At 45.1% G+C, this 25,708-nt stretch overlaps 2 protein-coding genes across 2 annotated transcripts in view; one reads left to right on the top strand and one right to left on the bottom strand.

Moving 5' to 3' along the window:
- Positions 1-6,057, top strand: part of kif26ba (kinesin family member 26Ba) — a 114,386-nt gene extending 108,329 nt beyond the window's left edge. Inside the window, exons 13-15 of the mRNA XM_036542006.1 lie at positions 1,400-1,602; positions 2,871-3,021; positions 4,186-6,057. Coding sequence (XP_036397899.1) covers positions 1,400-1,602; positions 2,871-3,021; positions 4,186-4,334 — 503 coding nt within the window. The 3' untranslated portion in view covers positions 4,335-6,057. The remainder of the gene's footprint in view (positions 1-1,399; positions 1,603-2,870; positions 3,022-4,185) is intronic.
- Positions 6,058-12,208: 6,151 nt separating this feature from the next.
- smyd3 (SET and MYND domain containing 3) overlaps positions 12,209-25,708 on the bottom strand; it is a 184,222-nt gene continuing 170,722 nt past the window's right edge. Inside the window, exons 11-12 of the mRNA XM_036542839.1 lie at positions 12,780-12,888; positions 12,209-12,382 (exon numbers count right to left, since the gene is read on the bottom strand). Of these exons, the coding sequence (XP_036398732.1) occupies positions 12,281-12,382; positions 12,780-12,888 (211 nt within the window). The 3' untranslated portion in view covers positions 12,209-12,280. The remainder of the gene's footprint in view (positions 12,383-12,779; positions 12,889-25,708) is intronic.

The following is a 25,708-nucleotide window of genomic DNA, read 5'->3' as shown; positions in this document are numbered from 1 at the left end:
CCTTGGATGTTTGACCTTTCTGTGCCGTTTGAGACAAAAGAGCAGAGACCATTAAAACTGACTCCCGCATCCAAATCTTGATAACGGATTGTCAGAGCTGCCAATTTCTATGCAAATAGAGAGCGGCTCTGGCGGATTCCGCCGAACAGGCCTCATTCCTGTACTCCGGCCAGATAAGCAGTGACCTGGTGTTGTTATCTCCGCGCCCCGAGATTACGGGCCTTCGCCTCACTGCTGTTCACAAATACTGTAAAAAGGCTGCAGCTAGAAAGCGAATCTGTTTGAAAGAAAGGTCTGGCTCAGTATTTCAACAGGCTTAAGAGACGTAGGTTTTCAATATCGCGACTTGGTGTCCTCCATTTGTGCTCGACAAGAGTTGAGGCATTAATGACGTTCATTTGTATACTGTATCTTGGTAATAATTCAGTATAATTATGGCACTGGAGGCCAATATCCATAAAATATTTGAGTACATTTTGAAGAATATTCTGAAATGGCTACAAAGAAAATACATAAAAGTTGAACTTACAACTGTTTTCACAGTGCTTGAGAAAAAAATCTGGCTGAGTCTGGCTGTGGTTGGCAGCATGAAGTTGTGAGAGTTTAAGCATGCACGCAACCAACAACAATGTATAAGCACAGTTTATATAAGTATTATTATATATTATGCATTATTATTATACATTGTATTATTATTAGTAACTTGGGCATAATGTTACTCTTATGCTGATTTGTAGAGTTAACATGCCTTAAAACTACTTGTGTGAGCCAGGTTCCCAGACTTACAGGAAGCTCCAAACTATTCCCTGACTTGCTTGCCTTTAAGTGCCTAGAATTTGCTCAGATTTATGGAGGCCAGCACTGCTTGGATTAAAGTTTGATTAAAGGTCTAACGCAGACCTCCATGGTTGCCTTTGACAGGATTAGCAGAAGGGTGATGTCATCTAACTCCTCCTTCCCCTTGTTAAGTGCTATTGACTAGCTCTTTATGTTCTGTTTGCTTAACGGATTCTCTTACGCAGAGTGACTTACATATTGTACAGTTTGTGCAGCAGCCCAATTGTACATATTGAACAGTTTGTACGGTATCCCAATCCCAGTTGGCATGGCCTTGCTAGTTTTTGACTCCTGTAAGAATTCGCTATAACAAAAATGAAAACATAACATTTTATATACTAAAATATTAAATTTGAGTGATTATCCCCTTACATACAACTGAGCTATTTCAGATTAAATAACTTGCCCAAGGGTACAACAGCAGTGGCCCATCTGGGAATGGAACCGGTAACTATTAGGCGATGGGCTCTGCTCCTTACCTACTGCGCCACACTGCAGCCTCTCTGGCTCCACCTGCTCTGGTCCTCCCAGCACTCAGCAGCAGGGTGCTCTCTGTCCCTAGGGTCCCAGCGGCGGCGCCTGATCCCCACGCTCTCCCTGGACACCTCCTCCCCGGTCAGGAAGCCGATCATCAGCCCCGGGGTGCGCTGGGTGGACGGGCCCCTCCGGCCTGCCCAGAGGACGCTGGCCGAGCCCTTCGAGATCAAGGTGTACGAGATCGATGATGTGGAGCGTCTGCAGAGGCGGAGGGGCGTGGGAAACAAGGTGAGCGCGAACGCCGCAGGGGGCACACGCTTCACTGCACAAACGAAAAGGTGGATTGCATTACATTACGTTACTGGCATTTAGCAGACGCTCTTATCCAGATCGACTTACATCAGTTACAGGTTTTTACACGTTATCCATTTATATAGCTAGATATTTACTGAGGCAATTGTGGGTTAGGTACCTTGCCCAAGGGTACAGCAGCAGTGTCCCCGTGGGGAATCGAGCCTTTCAGTTACGAGACCTGCTCCTTACCGCTACGCTACACTACTGCGGGGGAATTTCTTTAAGTATTCAGAGCGTACCACAGCTCCTGGTACCTTAGAAACCTGAGCAATGTCTGTAGTGTGCGTTGTTACACTTACATTTTGCCATCTAGCAGACTGTCTTACCCAGAGAAACTTCCAAGAGAGAGACTATCAAGAGAAAGAGAAAGAAATGTAAAAAAAAAAAAAAAAAAAAAACACAGGACTCAATGCCACGTCTGAACATGTGCCAGCCCCTTACACAGTGCTGTGGTAACAAGGGTGGGCATGCTTCAATACATAAGTGCACAACAACATATAACAACATACTGCAAAGTAAAACTACACAAATAGGGGAAGGGAAGGGGAGTTATGCTTGGGTAGAGGAGCCAAGGTGCAGTCTGAAGAAGTGGGTCTTCAGTCCGCAGTGGAATACAGTGGAATAGACTCCACTGTCATGACCTCTAATGGGAAGCTCATTCCATCCCATCAGGGCTAGAACAGACAGAAGACATGGCAGAGCTGTTGGGCAGTGTGAGCATGTTAGCATGATGCAAGGTTACGTCGCCCCCAACGGTTCATTACCAGGCATGGTAGCTATGCTAGGGGGAGGTTAATGTGTTGTGTTGTTTCAAAATTTTCAAGCAGCACTTAAATGCTTACAATGGCGTAAGCTGTACTCTTACATTCTAGCACTGGTTTTCAACTTGATGTTTCATCTCTTATGTACTATTTGCTATTCTGCAGCTGTGCCCCTGTTCTCACGGCTCTTGCAACGCGCATTTTATGCATCTCGACACGGCGGCCTTGTAGAACATTTTGGATAAGAGCATCTGCTGAATAAATGAGTGTGAATATAAATAATACAGAAGCAGACACAAACAGAAGGCACTTTGCATTTCACCTCTTTCCGGCCTTTGCACGGGAGCTGTTTTCGGGTGATTAACCGTGTGGTGAGTGGTCCTCTGGGCTTGTTCTGGGGCCTGGAGAGCCTCACTGTTTCCTTACCTGTTCTACCTGCAGGAGGTGGTCTACTTCAGTGCCAGGCTGAAGATTCTGGAGCACCGGCAGCAGAGGATCTCTGAGGTGCGGGCCAAGTACGACTGGCTGAAGAGGGAGCTGGAGCAGACCAAGCAGCACCTGATGCTGGCCCCGGACAAGTGGACCAGAGAGTGTGAGTGCAGAGTCTTGACGTATGGACCAGATAGTCAGCTCAGTGATTCCCACAATGAAAATTCTATCTATGCCGCTGTTGAGGCTGTAAGCCTTCTGATTTTCTTCGTTATGATTATTCATTACGATCATTCTCGAAGGGGCATGTTCTAAAGCAGAGAATCTGTATTCAGCATAGGAATGCAGACAGCACAGGAACCTCAAAGAAGGAAGAAGGAAGTTACACATCAAGCTGAATATCTGGCTAAAATAGGGTATCTCTGGTTTGAGCCTCAGCAACAGCGGCAGCATGTGTCTTCATATAAAGTCACTGGAGAGCGTCTAATTAACTGTGACCACCCACATGCACAGTGTACGTGCTACAGCACCCTGCTGGTCTCAGTGTCCGTTAGCTACATCCTCCAGAAACCAGCAGGAAAAGTGTTGCTGTGTACACATTCAAGTTCCATACTGACTGATAAGTTTGGAAGAGTTATCAAAAAGCTAAATTAATATTCTGTGTAATGTAACATTAGGCAATTGTAGCTGGTGTGTCACACTTTTGTTCTGAGACTGTACACTGAGTTAAATACGAATGTAGTACATGGTGGCTCTGACAGCTTGCTGAAATGAAGATGGACCGAAGAGTACTTTTGCACACCAAATTTTAGTTACTTGTGTCAGGTTTCTAATTAATTTCAGAGATGTTTTCTTTTAATCATTTGATGGACATCTGGCAAATTACTTGCAACAGTTTACCAGATCACCTCTGAATCATTTTAACAGCAAATAGCACAGTCTGTCTTAAAAACACTGCCATGGGTTACCATCATAAAACAAGCTTAATTATTGTAATTTATGAAGTGGCAAAGTATTAGACAGGTGCTGTGGTTTTGTCAGCACAAAAGTATAAAAATAACAATGAAGTAACAATGACAAATTCTGAAATAAAAAAAAGTCTGTTCTTTTATGAATACATCAAACATATGCTAATATAGTATCCTTTTTAAGAAGTGCCACAGTCAGTTAAAGAAAGTTATTGCAAGATTTGGACCCCTAAGGGCAAGACACAGGGTTGGTCCAATGGTTGGAGGTAGTTAGCTTTGATTGAAGTGGCTTGTGTTTCTAGTCCTGTACACAAAGATACTGTGTTTGGTGCCAACTCTTCCGTTTTACCCCCCCTCAGTCGACCTACAGCAGACATTCGAGGTGGACTCCTTGGAGTACCTGGAAGCCCTGGAGTACGTCACAGAGCGACTGGAGAATAGGGTCAACTTCTGCAAGGCGCACCTCATGATGATCACGTGCTTCGATGTCACCTCCAGGAGGCGGTAGGGGGAAGGGCGGCGGTGCAAACCCGTCCCCAATGCTGCAAGGACCCATGGGAAGTCGAGCGACTTGGTTGCGGCAAGCGGAAGAGGGCGTAGGAGGAATGGTGGCTACATGGTTATCCGATACAACGGACTATGACACAAACGGATATAAGGACCTTGTTTTTTTTATTAATAAAGTAGGGAAGAGAAGTAGGATGGGGGAAGAGTAAGTGAAACTTTGGAGATCGACATCATCTGAGGACACGGTATCTCCTGACACGAGCCTGACAGAGCACTTTCATCGAAGTAACTCTTGAGTTTACGGCTGTAAATAGGGTTTTGCTTGCTTGCTTTTAAAGAACCAGACACACGGGGGTGTGAAACAGACAAGAAACGGCAAGAGGGAGGGAAAAAAAGGACAAAAAAGTGCCTTGTGAAGACTGTATTGAAACATTGTTTATTTGTGTACAGTTGGTGCTAGCTGAAATAGATTTAAAGCAAAAGAAGAAAAAAGAAACCAAAAAAAGAACAAAAAACGCAGCTCGTTTTACTTGGTGTTTTATCCTGACTTGCTGTTTATCGGTCCTTTGTACTTGTACGGTTATATACTAGCTGAAAAAGCAACACAATGTTACGTGTATGTTTTCTATTATGATTTTTTTTTATCCTTTAAAAAAAAAAAAAACAGACAGTGAGACCATTCAGAGAGTATGGGTTAAGGGTACGAGAGAGAGAGTGGGGAAACGAATGGAGAAGGCCTAGATTGTTTTGCTTCCCTGTGTATATGCTGGCATCGTAGGGAGCCTGTGGCCCCCGGGCCAAGCCTTCCCTAGCGCTGGGGCGGAGAGCGATGAGAGGTATCACTCATGCCAGCGAGATGGAGGGGCGCTTAAACAAGCCCAACCGCGGGAGCTGTCAGTGGTGAATGAGAGAACAGCCGTCAGGCTTAAATACGCTGAAATACCTTTGTGTGTCTTGGCCCTGGGATCGAGGCAACATCTGGAAAGGTTTGTTCGTCAAAGCCCCCCCCCCCCCCCAACCCCTCAGAGAAAGCCTCGGATTTCACCTCACAATACGGCCCCCCATTTCCAGTCCCGGAGACGGAGGATAGTTTTTGGGGTTCAGCAAAAAGGAACGGCACGCGCTTTCTTCAAACGCAGCCTGGTGAATACACCGGAGGAGACTGCACACAAGAGTTTTTACTGTTTTTAAGATCTGTGACAGGGCCTACCTAATAGCCGCTTTAGGTGCTGTAGCTACATAATTAACTACGAAGACCAGACCTGTCTGACCCCATTGTATTTAACGCACACACTTTGCGGCCAAAAAAAACAACCCATTCACTCTCTGTGGTCTCACTGCAGTGTTCAATACACCTTGGTGATATTTAATATATGGTGCTTGACACAGTTTAAGTGTTTATATAAATATATATAGCTTGTTTCCTATACTAACTTTAACCCCACCCACTACACCTTTACACACACCCCTTCCCCTCATCTAACCTCTGAACCCCACCGACTGTCATGCCTTGCCCTTACCGTACCTTTGTCATAGTAGTGAATGAAGGATATTATTTATTTGTAAACTCAGGAGGCCTGTTTGAAAGAAAGAGTTGCTTATATTGTATAATTTATTTACACAATATGGTTTGCAAAGTGCTATGCATTGACAATTTACCAGTAGCTAAATTCATTTCATATATATTATATATATATACATATATATGAAACACACACACTCACGACACAATTTAATTTCTATTTTCAAGATATATTGATTTTTTTTTTCCTGCAAACCCACTCATCACTGAATGGTCTTGGAAGAGTGCAGAGTCATTGATCTGTTAATGGGATGATGTCAGCTGCAGGTCTATTTTTTATTAAAAATAGAGATACATTTTTTTTTTAAATAATTGTTTTTTGGTTACAACCTCTCGCATCTCCAGCCATACTAAGATTGTTTGGATTGTAAAGCAGAGTGGAATGCTGTAGAAAGAGTGGCAAGGATATTCTTTTTTTTTTTCCACGTCTGTTCAGAAACGGTGGCCAAGCAGAGGTGTGACTCGGCAATTGCCATGAACGTCCAGTCACACCTTTCGCTCGGTATGTGTGTTGAAAGGGCTGTCAAAGTTCCTTTAAATTCAAAGAGATGCTCTTGAACGGACAGGTCCATGCTGACATTGTACTTGTGTGCGTGTATGAAATGGATATCCAGACAGTCAAGTGGTGTACCACGAGCTCAACTGCCATCATTTAAAAATATTTAAAATTTAAAAAAAAAATGCCGATGGGAATCTGATTGCGACAGGAGGAGTGATGTAAATAAAGGATTATTGGAAAAAGTTGCATGACTGGGTCTCTTCTCAATGTCTTCACAATGACAGCCAAACTCAAATCTAACCCTAAAGGGCTTTGCCCTCAGTTCTGAGCAGCAAATCTGAATTTTGCTGATACTTATAAGAGCTCTACTGTTGACACTTTGTTAATTAGTTACTTTAATTTTCATTTATTTCAATGACCTCCAATTTCACCGATTGAATTGGAAGACACTGCTGAATCGTTCCAAAGGTGCTGTCTGGAAACCACTTTGGCAATGCAGACAGCCCCTCCCCCCACCTTAGACAAGTTCGTATTCAAATGTGCTGCATCCAACCCAGACACCTTTTATAGGGCTAATGTGCTGCGTCCAACCGGGACACATTTTATAGGGCTAATTAGCTGCTGACCAAAAGGCATGTTCAAAAACCTACAGGGGAGCGATTGCTGGGAACAGCCACTTTCCACAGTGCAGCGATGCATCTTCTCCCTGCTCCTGGCAAATTTCCACAAATAATCAAGAAATCCTGGCCAGCAAGTCTTTTTTTTTTCCTCAGACAGTCTTATTTTGACATTGACAAGTTACTCAGCTGAAACCATTTTGTCAAACGTACTCTTCTGGGTCATAAACCATCCCTTGCCCCCCCAGTGAACAGTGAATCACGTCTGTGCATTGATGCTTATTATTGACTTAGTCACATGTTTCCTCCTGCGCATTGCAGTCTGGCATTTGCACTTTATGAAATGCATTTCTGGCAGTTACAAGAAGATTATAAGGCTGCTGTTGCCATGCGAAGAAAAAAATGTTACATTTTCAGATTTTAAATGATAAATATAGCTGAGTTTTGTCAGCAGAATAACAAGGTGTAGGTGGAAGTTCACACAATACAAAAAGGTGCGTTTAACACAGAGGCAAGGACGATTTTTTTCCCTAGGAGAAAGTGAATAATGCTCTGAATAATTTAATAACTTTGTTAGTGTAAAATGTGAATGTATTGGTGCTTGTTGTTGTAGAACTGATTCACCTTTTGACCTGTGGTTAATTCCTTTCGAGTCCGTTCTTTATGAGGGCAAGTACCATGATCCAAACTGTAGCGCGTGATCTTACTGTAGGCTGAAGTCATTAATGTGTGGGAAAATCTCACCAGGACTCCGTGGCCATTGGAGCCCTGAATACCAGCCTTAACATGGTGCTGGATATACGCCAACTACACTATACACTACAGGAAGAATGATGAGCCTGGTCTACAGGAGTTATTGATCTTATATTCCTATATTGAGAATGACAAACAAAAGAAATATTTTTTGATAAATATGAGTTTTTACACATGGGAAGACAGATGGGACAGATTCCCTGTCATTAAGCTGAAATGACATGAATCATTTTGAGCTTTCACCCCCATGTTGTACTCACCCAAAGCGAGGGAGATCACCTTTCCTGTCCTGCCCTCACAACCTCCAGGGTACGTTTCCAAGCTTTCCTGTTTAAGAGCAGCTATGTGGCCTGTTCAATGATGGGGGAGATTTCATTTCAGATGAGAATGACGATGTTTTTCTTTCGAAAGTGTGCGTGATTTCATGTTAACTGCCTCATTAACATGCTGATGGTGTGAGTTTTAGAGTGGCCATGAACGTGAAGGGCATATGTGCCACTGGCAAAAAAAAAAACAAAAATGATACTGGGCCTGGTTGAACAGGTCTCTGGAGGTTTATCGCGGGCTTGTGTCATCCAAATGAACTGCTGGATGAAAGAGGCTCCCGGACCGCTCGGCTTTTTATCGGGAGTAGCCTATGATAATTCAGATCCCAGGGCGGGGGGAGTGGGGCTACAGAGTCTCCCTCAGGGGTTGGGCACAAAGGCGCCGAGGTTCAAAGGCCCAAAGACGCTCTCTTGGGTTCGCGTGCTGCTTGCTCACATCCTGACCTCGTCTTGTGAAAGTTGGAACGTGTGCCGCACACCACAAACACAAGACAAGCGCCGGGGGTGGCGGGGGGGCCTCAAAAAGCAAGATAAAATAATAATGCAGATGATAGTCCTCTTCACAGCTGCAAACACTCTCATCTGCTACAAAGTGGTGATCCTGACATGGATGGACGTGAAGATCAGAGGCAGCCTTATGTGGTTCAGGGCTTTACACAACCAACATACAGGAAGTGGAGCAAGCATGCATTGCCCTTCTGAGTCACTGATCTCCCAGCATGCCACACAGACACACAGATCTATTCCTGTACATACATGATGTTCACAATGTTCTCATCAACAGAAAACAGGAACATGTGTATCAAAGCCCCCAGTAACTGACTGTTTGTCCTTTGGCATGATAATAGAACAAGCTTTTTTGCAAGTCACACTTTATACAATGTGACAATCTTGGTTGCTTTATTTAAGAAGAGATTCATAATGGTTTTTACATGCACTGCTGACTCGTGATGAAATATCAGATAATATGCTACCCATCAGATAGCTTACACAGCTCACTTATCTCAGTGGGATTTGGAACAGATCAATGTGGATGAAGTCTCTGTCACACTGAACCCAAGTGTGCCAATGGTCAGTTTGTCTCTCGATACTATTCTAAGTAAGAAAAGGGGCAGACACACAATCCTCTTTTAACAATTTAAGACAAATGGAGAAATAAACACACTATAGATTATCATCTTCACATGCTGTATGACACAAACACACATATTTGCAATGCCTACAAAAGTAATGGCCACGCTCAACATTATATTGTGCATCATTTAAAATAGGGTACATTATCTATAATAAATAATGTGAATTTATCCCTTGCTTAATTAAATTCTGCCCAGGGCATTCATTCTAACTGAGGAGCCCAGCAGAGTTTATAATGTAATAATAACTCATTCATAGCTAGTAAAATATGAAGAAATAAACAGCGGCACAACATTCATTTGAGACATCCTAATGCAAGATATAATATTATGGCTAAGAGGTATGTAGGGGATATGTATTGTTATAAAGATCAGTTAATCGGATGATTAAAAATGTACACATTATATATGTATAATATCTGACATACTAAAGGTCAGCCCTTTGTGTATCACTATGATTCAAAGGATTTCAGTCTGTAATTAATTACGATTTAGGATTACAGCATATCCAGACAGAAATGACAACAACAATAGAAATGACAGAATGTACCCCATCATTGTCCCTCCCCTCCCACAGTTTCTTGTTATTGGACTCTTGAGCTGTCAATCAGAGACTTACTCCACAGAAACAATTAGATCCTCAGTCAGGGTAACGTAAAAAAAAAAAAAATGTAAGATTCCTCTTAGAAATTAAAAATCAACATCAATAAAGGCAAATAGACCTCAATCTTCAGAGAACACTGAAGATTTGAATTATTGTCTTGTCATTGCCATTTCACTGGCTTTGTACCTGTACTCCGCACAATGACAATAAAGTTGAATCTAATCTAATCTAAAAAGAGGAGGACTGGACTCATTTTGATCCTCCTGGGAGGCCGAGACATCTCAATGCTCCACCTTGAAGGCACATCCAGAATATATTCCCAACAGGGAGTCTACAGATAGGAAAGTGGCTCCACGAATATGAAAATTGACTTTTTCATTTCCAAACGTCACAAGCGCAGCACGCGGGGGGGCAACAGCTGCAGACACGCAGGAAAGCAGCGTTGCAGTTCTCCCTGCGCGACATATAAAAGATGCGACCCGCCGGAGGGTAACATTCGCACATCATATCCTGACAGGGCACCCCAAAGCGCGTGATTTAGAGGGCGATCGAAGGCAATCTTTTACCCACTGGAGGGTGAACCATCATCTCTCACCGCTGAACATATTCTCCCTCCACACCCAGCGCTGGTCCTGATGCATTCCTGACACTCAGGTCCTGCGGGAATCATCCTTTAGGGGGCGAGAGGAATGTTAAACCGGGTTGAGACCATGTACCGGGAATGGTGCCTAACTGACACTTCTGAAGACCCAAAATCTCAATGGCTTCTTCAGGTTGTTCTGGAAATAATAATGTAAGTAATATTTAGACACACCTTTCATGAACATATTTAATGGAAGCCTTTCTTTGAGAGTTTCCCCATACAAACTGATTTGCATGGAGCCTCAGTTGTTACAGTCTGTGCGCTAATGAAGGACTGTGGGTGTAAGGAGGGGGGGGGAAAACAGTGAGACCCTTTTTCTTTCACTGAAGTATAAAATTGATCCAAATTGAAGAAGGTGTGTAGTGTTGGTGATGTCGTCTTTCAAGTGCCTCTCTGTGTCTGATCCGGTCTCATTCAGCTCAGCCCATATAATTCAGCATCATTACCTCCTCTCTGAATTACACCTTCATTAGCGGCCGAGTGCACTTCCCAATCAGGCCTTTGAAAAGACCCGGGATGAAATGCCTGAGCAGAAGTGCTCGGGAAGGAGAAAAACGGCTATTTGTGTGAAGAGGAAAAAGGAATGAGAATACAGCTTGAGGAAAGACATAATCAAGGGAGTGAAACGGGAGGATGTCTTTTTTTTTCCCACAGCTGCTTTGGAAACAGTAACAGTCCTCTGCAAAGACTTCCAGCAAATCTTACACCTGAGGACGGTTTGGATCATGGCACAGCCTGATGATAAAATAAAATAATAATAATAATAATAATAATAATCATAATAATAATCATCATCATCGCTCCCATGATTACCCACTGCCTGAAAGACAAGGAAATCCACAACCTTGCTCACCAACTGCCTGAACGATGCAGACTCGGCTAGCTTGCTCGATTCTTATTCACGCATCATGGGCCAGAGAAAAGTGATGTCATCGTTCAGAGGAGCTTAACGGAGGAAGCAGGGTGCTGAGGTGAGAGAGATGTTTACCAGGCAGAGATGTAACAGGCGACAGCAGAAACAGCTATCCCCTACAGCTGCCCAATGGCAAAGACTCTCTGACAATGGCTAATGCCACTCATAGCAATGTTATCTCTGTCTCGGGGCTGCACTTCAGTGTTCTCTGGGACAGGACGAGTTGTGGGGGATTGGGGGTGGTGCGAGGCGGAGGTCCAAAAAACCTTAATCCCTCTTCTTCCCTCCCCTCCGCAGACGAGGGTTAAGCGGCATTAACTGGGAAAACAGATTTTGGAAACACATCCTGCATGGGACAAAAGGTTGGGACGGCATGTAGCTGGCTGGGGGGGGGCTGGGGGGGCCTCAGCGCTGACATCAGCAACAGAGTGAGCTCTGTTTGGACTGTGAGAAGGAGACACTACGTAATAACCATCCCGGGATGGGGGGGGCAGGTTTGGGGTCAGGGTGGGGGGTCTCCAACTTGAACACTGTGAGAGAAAAGCCTTTTCATGCGATGAGACAGATATTACAGTGATGGTAGTTGCAAAAAAAAAAAATCATTGCTGAATTATAAACTTGTTATAATATATCTTGTTGGTCATTCGGAGTAACAAAGGACCTTCAAATCAAACTGAAAAATCAAGAAGCAAAAAAAATCCCCCCCCCCATGAGCTGGATGAACTGGTAGGCTTTACAGAAGTCCCAGAGAAAACGCCCCACAGTACTTAAAGGATGGAGACACAGACAAGGTGTGTGTGGGGGGGGTGTTTTTTTATTTGCACTCTGTAGAGGTACTTCATAGGATAAAATGGTGCATTCTGCCTCTTTGGTCCAGTCATGACCTGTCCATCTCGGCCTGGCATTCCACCAGCCACTCCTTCACCTCATTGGTCAGGGCATGCTCATTCCCGTGGGTCACCTTTATGACATCATAGGCCTAAAGGAAGAGAGAGGGATCATACCATTCACCATAAACCATCATCTATGAATGTGATATTTGTCTGCAATCAGCAAAAATTATGGATTGAGTATACTAAATGGCACTGAGTATTTCTCTTTATGTGGATGAACCTATTAGGTTTGGAATAACAATGAACAGATATGAAGAATGTGCTCTTAATAAGGGAAACTGCTCTAAGCTAGTGACATGGAAGATGAATTAGCCTAGTGATTACACAAAGAAGCTGAAAACCATGATCTGGGCCCCGCCTGCTGTCCCTAACAGCCAATCACAGTGCGGCAGCCACAGTAGAGCACTGCTCCAATGACATGATCAGTAACTACTGGCGTCTGTTTGATCCAGGGGGTCAGTCACTCATGACCTCATACGGTACCTGTTTAAAGGTGTCACGGGCCTCTGCCAGTCTGCCCAGGTAATGCTGCAGTTTGCCCACCCTCGCAAGCTGGACTGCCCGAGCTGGGTGAGGATCCGGGTAGTACAACCTGGGGAGGGAGACACGGGTTTGAGTGCAAAAGCCTTAAGGCCCAAACAGGCTGCTCCAACCTATGAGGGAATACCAAACCAGGTATGCTAACATGAGCTAGTTAGTTGCTAGCATACTGGCATAGTGTTCGGCTTAACTGACCATGTTAAAACAACTGCGTGGCAACTATATGCCAACATTCATCTAACACAAGCTGCATTCACACTGAATTTTGTAGTCGTTGCAACACTGAACGGCCCTCTATCCCCTGTATCTTGCACTCTCATTTCGGGGCCTGTAAATCCGTCTTGAAGTAGTACCTAACTGCTGACTGTGTGCAGCAAAGGGGATGCAACTCATAACCAAAAGGTTGCCCTTTCGATTCCTCACTGTGGTACTGCTGCTGTACCCTTAGGCAAGGTACTTAACCCCGAATTGCCTCAGTAAATATCCACCTGTATAAACGGATAACATATAAAACCGTAAGCTATGTAAGTCGCTCTGGATAAGAGCGCCTGCTAAATGATAATAATGTAACGTACTGTGATAAGGCTCCGCTCCGGCAACGACGAACGAGAGAGGCTGCATTGTAAGCGGTACCACGATACAGCAGACAATGGCAAGTGTCAGACCACTGCTGCACACCCAGACACAAAAGACAAGCGAGAAGCGTAAGCTTTCGGGTTCAAAGCCGCTGCACGGTGCCTAGCGACGCTAAGTGATTTTGTCCCTTGGGAATGGAAATGGAGCGAGAGGGGTGACAGATAAAAGGGACAGGTGTGGGGGCTGGGGGAGGGGGGGGTGTTCACACACACTCCTGTCAGCATTTTTGCACCTAATGAGATCGCAAGGTCAACACTCCCTGTCAGCAACCCTGACAATCCTCTCTCCCGGTCCCGGTGATGCTCGACAGGGCACTTAGTCTTGTGCTGCTTGAGGATGGCTTCCTGTGGCGGTACTGTGGCGGCTTATGGCTCTGCCCACTGTTTTACTATTCAAACGATGCTCGTTTTCTTCCATTTTTCACCTATCTTGGAATTTCCAGGAACTGCTGGTTGAGCTACACTTAAGCTCACCTCTATGCAACGTCCTCCATGCTTCCACAGGTGCACCGCAGCAAGAGAAACGCAATCCTTTCGATACACTTGCCGGCAGCAAAGCGGTTATTCTCACACCTCAAATCCCACAGTGCACTGCAGCAGAGCAATCGCCAATTGAAGGGATAGATGCATCTCCACTGACATCATCCAAGAGATCCCCAGGCACCTCACGAGCCACTTGAAGGTTCTGTAGCAGACAGAGCTGCTGTCGCTAAAACAGTGACAAAAATTGTAGCATATCTATATATCTGTAAGAGAATAAAAATCTGAAATCTTGCTGGTGGAGGGGGCCAGGGTGGATGGGACAGACAGAAGAACAAATTTATGAAACAAGAACAGATGGAATGAATTCCAGATGGAATGAATACTTGACACAGACTTGCAGTGATGCATCTCAAGACAATGACTCTTCAAAGATAAGGCTTTACCATGGACTCAGCGAGACCCTGTACCTACTGAACAGCACAGTCCTACACTGTGCGGAGGGGCCAGTCTTCCAAATCGGGGAGCTCAGATCTGCAACTCTGCTTCCACCCCTACCCCGTCCCCCAAAGCTGTCGAAATCTCTTGGTCAAACAGCGGAGCACTGTGACAGGGAGGCCCTGGATCGGTGGCACCCGCCCCGGCCCTCCACCCCTCTGCCCCTCCGCCCTATGAGGTGAGGCGAGGAGAGGTTATGAGCGGTGACGAGGTGCAAGCAGAAGCGTTCGTGCGGCATGTCACCGCCGCTCTGTCACACTGTCACACCGTCCCCACCAGCATCGCCGGCACCCGGCACCAGATGGGCATTGCGGCTGACCCCGCACCATGACCCCGGTGCTGCACACAAACATCAGAGTGCATTACTGTTACTGCCCTTCCTGGCGCCGGGGGGGGGGGGGGGTACTCGATGACACTCGCTGTCATGTGTTGGCAGTGTAATATAGTGGTAAGGAACAGGGCTTTTAACTGAAAGGTTGCTGGTTCGATTCCCCTGCTGGGGCACTGCTGCCGTACTTCTTGGCCAGGCTACTTAACTAGAATTATACCCAGAATAAATACCCAGGGGTATAACAGGATCACATGTGAAGACTGTAACCTATCTAAGCTGCTCTGGATAAGAGGGCCTGCAAAATGACAATATGTAATGCTGAGAGGTGACAGCCAATGTGCATTTAGGGAACAGATGTGACCATGACATAATATCATCTACTGTGCATGCTCAGGTATGAGAATTAATTTCTCTTTACAATACTCACATGTGGACAATCAACATTCATAACCTGGATGGCTTCGTGATTTGGTGTAGTTAATATGAATGAAGATCTATGTAATGACATGACATTTTAATGTGCCAGCTAGAAAGCCCTCTGCTGTATATGGCATAGAATGAACACCCCAAGCACAACAGCTCAAAGACAACAAGAATGCAAATATCAATATCATCTGTCATGTGACCACCTAAGGGGCACAGGGCAGCATTGGATAGAAAGGATGGCTCTCTGTTTCTTTGGCAACAACATCAGGTGGTTGTGGTGGTGGTGGTCGTGGTGGTGGTGTGTGTGTGTGTGTGTGTGTGTGTGTGTGTGTGTGTGTGTGTGTGTGTGTGTGTGTGTGTGTGTGCGCGTGCGTGATGGGGGGGGGGGGTTCTTGGGAAAGCCCCATTGGGTTTTCATTAGTGAGAATGCCATCATTCTATTAATCTTTCAGTGCCAGATCATTACAGAGAACAAAGCCCATGACTTTCTGTGGGGAATATGCTGTGGAGGAATATTAATTTTGCGATTCTATCACCGCAGATAGCGACCTGTTCAGGAATGAGCAGGGATGCTTGCCTGCTCTCTGAAGACAATGCCAGTGTATTACCCTGCCTTGCGGTCGATCACTGCATTTGACAGCGTCTCCTCGTTGTCATTCAAGGCCCAGCTTGTGCAACGGCTTCATCAGTTTGCTCCTCTTGCTCTCGTCAAATCAATCATGAACATGAAGTTTGCCTTCGGCCCTGGACATGCTCCTTATACCACAAACTGTAATAAGCGAATCCTTCATTTAGTCCACCATTCCCAAATTTACCCAGCCCTGATTGAACCATCTTGAATATTAGAATATTAGCTTTGGAAGGGCCCCCTGAAATCAGGCACTTCTAAATTAAGGGTTCTGTAAAAACTCTGGATGCCTCTTGGACTTCACAAAGCAAAGCTTGCATGTTTGAGGGCAGAAAGGCCAAAATTGGACATATTGTGCTGTTAGTTCTTACTTTTAGAACGGTCAGTAAATTGTTTTGTCTTTCTAATTGATTTGAGAAACCCTAAACCTATGAACCAGGTACTTATATATTTCTGGGAGTTCCCCTGAGAAACAATGCAACACCAGGAAAGCCTGCAAATGCAAGCATGAGAAGCACACGAACCCCAGTGACAACAACCTGAATCGCACTTTGAGAATATTCCCATTTAAAGCAATCTGCAAAAGCAAAGATAAACAGAGACATTCTGTTCTGTCATGACTCAGACCCCCCAGTGCGTGGGGAGTGCGCAATCCATTTAACCACAAAAAGCTCTTACAGCAAAATCTCCTGCATGTCAAAGAGATCATAAACCACAAAGTTTTACTGTGGGGGCTCGCCTCGGCCATCGCAACGGAGTCGTTGCGGCTGTGCACCTCCAAACGAAAAGGAAGAGGTGTCTTTGTGCCAACTGGAACCTCCAGCAAAGCCCACTCGGGTCGCTCTGCACTGCACTGCTCCATTGGCAGAAGCGGGAGCGCTCTCGCTTGGCCGCCTTCACCCCCCACAATGCTCAGCTCCGCGAGACCTACTTCGCATCTCCGTGCAGGCTCTGTCCCAGTGAGTCACTGCATCGCCACGGTGACCGTCCCTTCACCTCCTCCGCCAGCCCCCCCCCCCCCCCGTCAACTCCGCCGTACTGCCGCCCACACATGTCACCTTTCCGTCTGAGGAATTCCGTTTGATTTCCCCAGATCGCCGGGGCCATTAGCTCACATCCCTGAGCTCGTGCCCCACGCTTGCTCCTACACGCCCCGCTGCCCCCCCCCCACCCCCGTTCGCATGCACGCCCATAAAAGGCCATCCTGTTTTCCCAGCAGCCCCTGCGTCCGTTCCGCCGCTCACTCCAACGCGGTTCAGCAGACCAGCGGTGGCTCCTGCGATCGGCTCGGCTCTCTGATCTCTGTCTGAAAGCTGCCACTGCGGCCCCTCTCAGACCTTAGCGGGTCATCCATGTTTAAAGACTCATTCATACTCCTCTCCCCCTTTAACCACTCTTTATTTTTCTTTTGTCCTGGGTTTAACAGTCGCCTCTTATATAGCTGTAAACAGAAAATAAAACGACTTGATCCTTTCATGAAATAATAAAGCACAGTCTGAAAAGGCTCTCCCCCATATCTCTCTCTCTCTTTCTCCAGCTTGTCCTCTCTTTCTTCACATTAAAGCCACAGATTCCGCGAGGTGAACCCGAGTTCATACCCTTTCGGCGACCGCCGACTTTCAGTTCATCAAAAGTTCTGTGCAGGATTCTTACAAAGTTCTGTTTCTGCCCAGCACTCAAGAAGAGAGAAAGAAGCAATTAATTCAAGCTCCCTGGCCTCCTAGGACACAGCAATGGGGAAAGTGTCTTTTTTCACTGCTTCATGACAGAGGATACTTACAGCGATGCCTCCCCATCTCCCTCAAATCTATTAGGCAGACATTTCTTTACAGCGTAGTCAGTATTCTCGTAAATTGTCTTCGCATTTATGGTGTCTTTTGATTTGTTTTATATTTGTTTTGCTCTATTCATGTTTCATGAGGAGGAGTATTTATGAGTGACTGTTTATCCTATGCTTTTAACAACCTCAAAGTCTTGATTAAAGCTAGATACTGACAGTGCTGGCCGACTGTGCTACAGCACCACCACCTACCCTAAAGCAAACGCCTGTAGCCAGGCACAATTCCTCAGACATCAAGACAACTTGCAGATGGCAGCAGTTAAGCAACAGGCAATGTAGTGTAGCGGTAAGGAGCAAGGCTTGTAACCGAAAGGTTGCTGGTTCAATTCCCCGCCAAGGCTGCGGTACCTTGGGCAAGGTACTTAACCCAGAATTGCCTCAGTAAATATCCAGTGGTATAAACTTGCTAAATGACAATAGTGTAATGCTGTAAAATTTGTAATGTTGCATAACTCAGGTAGTACCCAGGTGTAGGCAGAAAGAACAAGCTGTGAGATGGTGGTAGAAAGTAGTGAGTGACTACAATCACTAGGGTGAGTACCTCATTCCACCACTAGGGGGGCCAAGGAAAATGAGTGAGCCTTCAACATGGAGCCCAACAGAGGGAAGGACAGACAGACAAACAACCTAGCGGCGTCAGCGGAGCACAGGGTCAACCCATTGCCTCAAGTGTTACTCAAGATGCTGACTTTTGAGTCCGAATGGATGGAGTCAGCACTATCAAGCAATAGGCACAATCTGTGCAGAGGACATCAGAGGTTCTTAATCTCTGGCAGATATCAGAAGGTTGGAGGTGGCTGACCTGAACTGAGGCACCTGTGTGCTGACCTGCACAAAATGGTCTCTACTGGCCTGGCAGCAATAAAAACTAATTAGTGAGGTATATTAATGATATTGGGAGGGACAGCGGTCCCTTTGCCTATGTCTGCAATTCCACTACAACTTGACAGAAATACTTTTCATCCTAAGCAGCACAGATGATCAGCCACATTTTATGACTCTATAGTTTTAATTTTAATACCTGTGAGATACATTTGAAAATATTTTACTTAATGACACCCACGTGCCTTTTAGGCCTTCAAATATATACATGTAGACCCTGAAAGATACACTTGGTTACATTACAGTTACTTAACAGATCTTTTCCTTCTCGAGTAACTTACATAGCTGTGTTTACACGGCTTTAAACATATTTACTGAAGCGACTGAGGTTAAGTACCATGGCCAGCGGTAAAACGGAAGGGCCCCACTGGGGAACTGAACTGGCTGCTGTGCAGTTATGAGGCCTGCTCCTTACTACTGTGTCACACACTGTGGGCCATAAGCACACGTGTAACAGGGGCAATTCTGCTGCTTCTGCCGCTGTGGAACCTTGAAAGCTGAAAACTCATCTTTTCAAGCTATATCTCTAGTCTACCTTCCTCTCTAGCCATCTCTATCTATCCCTACTTTCTGTAAAAAAGCACTCTACACTAGTTTAGCACTTAACTCAGTATCTTACTGACCTCTTGCAATACTTCTTGATAACTACTCTTAGCACGATGTTGCGATTATTTGGAAGTCGCTCTGCGTAAGAGTGTCTGCTGAATGACACAATGTAATGTAACGTAACATAATGTAATGGAACCACTGCCCTCACCGTCCACCCTGTGGAACAGATGCGATTATTCTGCCAGGCTGAAGACTGAGGTGCCCAGCAAAAGGGAACTATCCACGCCCCTGCTCTGGCTCACCTTTCGCAGACTCACCTCACTCCACGCCGTCACACCTGCATGCCTCAGATTCCATTCGGGACTATTCTTTATCTGCTCTGTACATCAAAGAGATGGTTGCTAGATTTCCTGGCCATGCTACGAACGCACAGATTTAACATTTTCCATCAATCGTAACTGGTATTATTCTTCCTGACATCGCCCCGGACAGCAGCGTTTTCGCTCCGCCAGTGGCAGACATTACTGACAATTTTATATATGAGAAGCCACAAACAAATAAATGTGATGGTTCATGACAGCTCTGTAGCTCTGTGAGATACCATGCCAAACAAAACAGTACTTTGATGTCAATTTTTGAGTCAATTTTTATGAAATCAACCCAACATGAGATGAACAGTTCCAAACTCACATCTCTCTTCCTTTGTGAGGATAGGGGGGACAGACTGACTTGTGTCGTTGGTGTCTTTTTATTTTTCCTTTCCTTTAATGTCCTCAGAGTCTCCCTGCATCTCAATATCCACATTAAAAATGCAAAAAAAAAAAAATCCCTTCAAAAAACACAAAACCAAAAAAAAGAGAGAGAGAAAAAGCGTATTAAATTTACAGAGACTTTAAAAGGCAGAGGCTTTAAAAGAACCGCAAACACTGCCTTGGCACCGAATCAAATAGCACAGCTTGGATTAGGAACTCTGTAGGTTTTTTTTCCCCCCATAAAACCATATGCAAACACTCTGTGACATGTGCCATTACAGGCAACATCATTCCCTACACTTTTCTGCATTATAAGAAGTCTAAATCAGAGCAAAGCAGACAGACAAACTAATCAGAGGTATTTTGTCTTGAAGTGCTGCTTACCAGCACATTATACACTTCTAAAGATGGATTACAAATTAGATTAGGAGAAAGAATTTGTGGTTGTGTAATACAGCACATGTGCTATATCTGTATTCTTTAAAATTGAACAGTTTTTCCATATGGCCCACTTGTTTTTTTTTCCAATATTTAGAGCTAATCAAACAGACATGCCCACAAGAAAATAACCAGCCCTTCCACACATACCATAAGGCAAAATCATGGTTGTTCATGGTTTTGGTGAGACTCATGCTAACCTTTTTAACAGACTGCGGTTAGACTACGCACTACTGTGTGCTGCAGTACTAAAGTACTATGTAATATATAGTATATATATATAGTGTAATATATTAGTAGCGTGTATTACGAGCTATAAAAATCACTGCACATTACTGTACGTTTCTGTACAGTGAAAGCCCCAGACGCACGGAGGGGATATATGGGCAGTATGAAGGCTAATCAGGTTAGGGGACGTGACACAAATCTAGGATCACATTTATGGTTCAGGGAGTTGATTTATCCGCTGGTTTTGTGCCCCCACACACAGGGCTTCCGAGAGCCCTGGCCCTCAGCTGTGAACTGGGACTGAACTCGGCTGCTTCGAGCCCGATAGCAGCGGAAAGTCCCTGTGAAAGACTGGCCTTTAGCCTATTCCTCCTGTTTTACACACATACGCACACACGCACGCATGCACACACACACACACACACACACACACACACACACACACACACACACACACACACACACACACACACACACACACACAAACTCACTCATCCAGATGCATATCTCTGTGGCGTTCCATTACAGGGATACCCTGCAGCCCACACGATGAGCAGTGACTCGGTCTGCATGCTAACTGTAAACATGTCACATATGAAGACTTTAAAAAGCTGTTTCTGCAAGGCAGGACTAGCCTCCCGGTGAGCACTGAATGCCATTGCCCCTGATCATCTGCATTGACGTCTCCATTCCTTGCCCACATGCTAACGTCAACCCCGTTACAGCACAATGAGCTACTGTTACACAGAAACTGAGAAAAGGACAGAAGACGACTTCAAACCTGCGGGGAATTAAAGCTGCGAATTAGAACTTCACACAAGCTCATTTGGTGGTTTTCCGTTGAAACTGAAAAACAGGTTTAAAACAACTGAGATGCTGTTTGCTGGTCTCACACCTTTAATCTGTATTTTGCACTTTGAACTACACCCTACAACATAATTGGTGCGCTGTGCAGTAAGTATACGTTTGAGAGGAGTAAGCTGCCCTGGATAGTGACATCTGTTAAACAAACAGATAACTCACGACCGTGAAAGCTGTCTTACGTGAGAGAGCTTCAACACCTAAAAGCCAAGCAGGCGGCAGGCCACCCAGAGCAATAAACAGTGGTTACTGAATGAACAAACAGTCGGCCACTTAAAACAAACATAACGTACATGTGGTCATTAAATGGGTATATACCAATAACAAAATACATACTCGCTGATATGTTTTGTGAATTAATTCTGACATAATGAGAAAAACTATTTCACAATGACCCATGAAGCATGATGTGTGTGCGTGTGTGTGTGTGTGTGTGTGTGTGCCAGGCCTTTCAAATTCTCTACAGTAGCTTCCTCTCACAGGAAACTGAACATCACTCTTAACCTGTGTGTGCCTCTCCACCTGTGTCTGTGTTCTGCTAAAAACTGAATGTGGCATCTGTGAAGGCTCACTAATCCTAATCAGAGCAGTGTTCACAAACACTAACTCCAGCAGACCTCATTAACCCTAAACAGACCAGAACTCTACCGACGCTAACTGGAGCAGGTACCACCCTCACTTCCAAGGGCACACCACAATGCTAATGAAGCTCTCGTTTTCAATATCACAATATCACAGTTGAATGATGACTGTCATAGTTCCTACAGTTTTAAAAAGGTTCATTTTTGTTTCACCTTTCCACTGTGCCTGTAACTTCCTCCCTCCCCTTCCCCAGGTGAGCCACACTCATCAATGACTTTGGTGCGCAAATGCGGTGGTGGAGGTGGAGGAAGACGTTCTGGCCACATCGATGTTGAAACTTGAGCTTTTCCCACTGTTTCACTGTGCTGCTATTCACAAAAAAACCCGGAGTTACGCAATGTGAACTACCAGCTGTGCTGCTGCACTTGCAGTTTTGCCGTTTGCTTGGCTCTTTCCTGTAGAGCCGCAATGCGCACCGACGTCCGTCTGTTAATGAGAACGCGCTCTCGCCTGACTGTGCGTGTGGCTGGGGTCAGGTAGAGTTCACCTGTGCTGGAGGCAGCAGTGCCTCTACCTGGCCTGTGTCTGTGTCCCTGTATTTCAGGATAAACACCTGGCTAGCTGAGTGTGATTTTCCCAAAGGAAACAATCTCAGACTCTCCCCAGCGGCATTCAAAATTAAAGAGGACAATGTTAAAGTGGCTTTTAGTCTTTATCCTGTATAGTTCCTCTCTCACTCTCACGCACACGTGTACACAAGCTTTCTCTCTCTCTCTCACACACACACACACACACACACACACACACACACACACACACACACAGGTGCAAAGTTCTGAGCAGCCCTGTAAACCCCTGCTGCAGAACAGAAGTGGGTCACAGCTGGCCGGGTGGTGATGATAAAGTGGATCCGTGTGCAGGGTGGACGTGCTCCCGAGCCCAAAGACCTGATAGGAGTTAATGTCCCTTCAGCCGCTTGGCTGGCGATGCCCAGGAATGTGGCCCTTCCTTTCCACATGGCCGAACTGACTGCCTAATAGCGGCCATTTACATAGTAATTACATGCCGGCACTCTGGTGTTTAAATGCGGTGCTTAGCTGGAGGAGCCTTCCTAACAGGGGAATCTGCGCTGTGTGACCTTAACTCTGTTTGAACTTTGACCCGCTCGATACCTCCCGCTGAACTGGCCGCGATTTCCACGCGAAAGCTAAACGGTGAGATTCTTGATGCAGCGATGATCCTGGAGGGCGCTGGTCGTGGCTGGTGATGGTGCAGTTGGGTTGAACTGCAGGACATTTTGTCGGTAAGCTCTCCCCATTATGTCATATTCATCATTGGTTGAAGTGGAGCTGAAGCAGGGGGTGCTCCAAACAGGTGCAGAAATGATGCGCAGTTCCCTTCTTGTACACCCGAACGCCTCTGTCTCACTTGCCCCCAAAACGCATGGCATGGCACCGAGAATGCAGCTGGCACAAAAGCAAGCTGCAGGAATTTCTTTCACCAGGCAGTGGGTCTAAGGTTAGCGACATTCAGACCAGCACCTTTTACCCAACATAATGGTGACATTCATAGGGCCGGCATCGGTCTGCAACAAATTACAATCCCATGGCTTTGGAACATGTGCACTTTGGAACTTTGCTCAAACGCAGCAAACTTTATCTTGCACTTTCACATCCCCATTGGCTTGCCCCTTCTAAATAAAAGCAACCGCATCCTACCTTGAATGCTCTTGGTAGCAAACAAACCCCACTGTGCAAGCTCGTATAAACATCCTAAAAATCAAACAGAATAAACAGAAAGCCTCCAAACGTTAGGAGAAGTGCATTCATTCTCAGAGTTTATGCCCAAGCAGTGAACTCTCAGAGTAATGCATTGTTAACGAGGCTGGCTGCAGCTTAGACGGGATAACTTTAAAGGATAAGAGATGCTAATGCAATACATCCCTCCCGATTCTTTTTTTTTTTTTTTTTTTTTTTTTTTGAAACACGTCAACAGCAGGTACAAAGGAAATAAGTACACCTTCTCAGATAGCTGACAAAAGAAGGCACTCTTCCAGGTGCTTCCAGGGGAGTTAAATGGGACACTGTGAAACTGATTTTTAATGAAACTCAGTTAAAGTGAGTTTAACTGCTTTCATGAAATGACTGCAGCACCAAGTCTGGAAACCGATTGCTGTACTGCCTTGTTCTGGCTTCTAATAATACTTGTAATATTCGATGCTTCAGATTTTTATTTGGTACTCTCAGCTCTCGGCAATCCAGTGATTCATGCATAATTTCTCTGACGCCAAATCGGTAGCGACTGACTAGTGCTTTTCATCGGGTTCTAGGAGAAATTATAGAATATATCATTCACGTTCATTTCAGACTTGTGAAAAAATGTAAATTAGGCACTAAAGTTGAGATTTATTAACACAATAATCTACATGCAGTCCACAAAGTAAAACTTCGATCAAATGTTTGCCCATTTATGAAGCGCACACAGCACGTTCCAGGCTGTGCAATTATTCAATTCAATTAGTTCATTTAGTTTAATTTTTAATAACAAGATTAAAGGGAAGTTCAAAGTGTAAAACAGAGCACAGGCCAACCACGAATAACACGCTGCTACACTGCTGATTTAATTATTTATTACGCTTTTTGCACACCACAACTTAAACACGCCACACGCTAATTGATTTTTTTTTTTTTTTTTTTTTGCATTAATCGAGTATCACGGAATTTCTATTTACAAGACTTAAATTGCTTCTGACACTCTCGCCCAGATCTCTCATATGAATCTGTTTCTTGCACAAACTAAAAACAAACAAACGTGTCTGCCTGTCGTTAGCACATGGCAGTGGCCTCGGGCGCTTCAAAAAAGTAATATATAAACGATGAAAAAAAATTCATGTCATTTCTATGCAGATTCGTAGGGGTAAATCACCGCTGGCGTGAGGATGCGCTGTCGGAGAGCTGGCGGGGAGTTGGCCAGTAGATCGCTGCCTCTGGAAGACGCCGTTTGCGTGAAAACGCGCACTCTCTCATTGGCGGCTGAAGGATCTTTTGCGAAGGATTGATCCGGTTAGCTGGCTGCTCGCTGTGAGCGTGGCTGGTGTCGTTATCAAAAGCCGCGACGGCAGAGTGTGAAGGATAGAGCAGGTGAAAAGGGGTCGCTTTGCATTATTGCTTAAGTGCCCGACAGCCACACCTCGGCAAATGCAAGTCCTTTCCGGAAATAATTAGAAGACCCGGCCAAGCTTCCAATGCATGTAAAAGGGAGAAATTTTAAAACGAATGACATTAAACCAGGTTCGGCGATGTTCTGTTTTAGAGGTCTGACACGTAAAGCCGATGCTACTGCGTCTACAAAAGCCCCTCCATTCCACATGCCCCAGCTAATGGAGCTAAGAGTTCCATAGTGTCTCCTATAACATGCGAAGGGTCCTATAAACCCTGATTAAAAAAAAAAAAAATCATCTTCAATTTTTTTGTCCCTTGAGAAATGTCAGGCTCATGCTTCTATTCAGTCATGTTTCTTTGTGGAGGAATTATCCAGGGGTTTTCAAGAGACACCACATTAGTGCTGTCCGTGAGCTGAGACCTTGTGGGTTACAGCACAGATCACAGCGCTGCATTGGCCGACAGAACAAAGCCGCCGTTCGCAGATGAAAGGAGAGAAATCAGTGGGTCGGAGCGCACTGACAGGAGAGAGTCTGAGCCATGAATCACAGATTAGATGGGAAATACATCAATGGGAAGGA

This window comes from Megalops cyprinoides, chromosome 12 (genome assembly GCF_013368585.1).
Source record: "Megalops cyprinoides isolate fMegCyp1 chromosome 12, fMegCyp1.pri, whole genome shotgun sequence".
Taxonomy (NCBI): Eukaryota; Metazoa; Chordata; class Actinopteri; order Elopiformes; family Megalopidae; genus Megalops; species Megalops cyprinoides.
The sequence above is the reverse complement of the archived record's forward strand: the minus strand, read 5'-3'. Positions and strand labels throughout refer to the sequence as shown.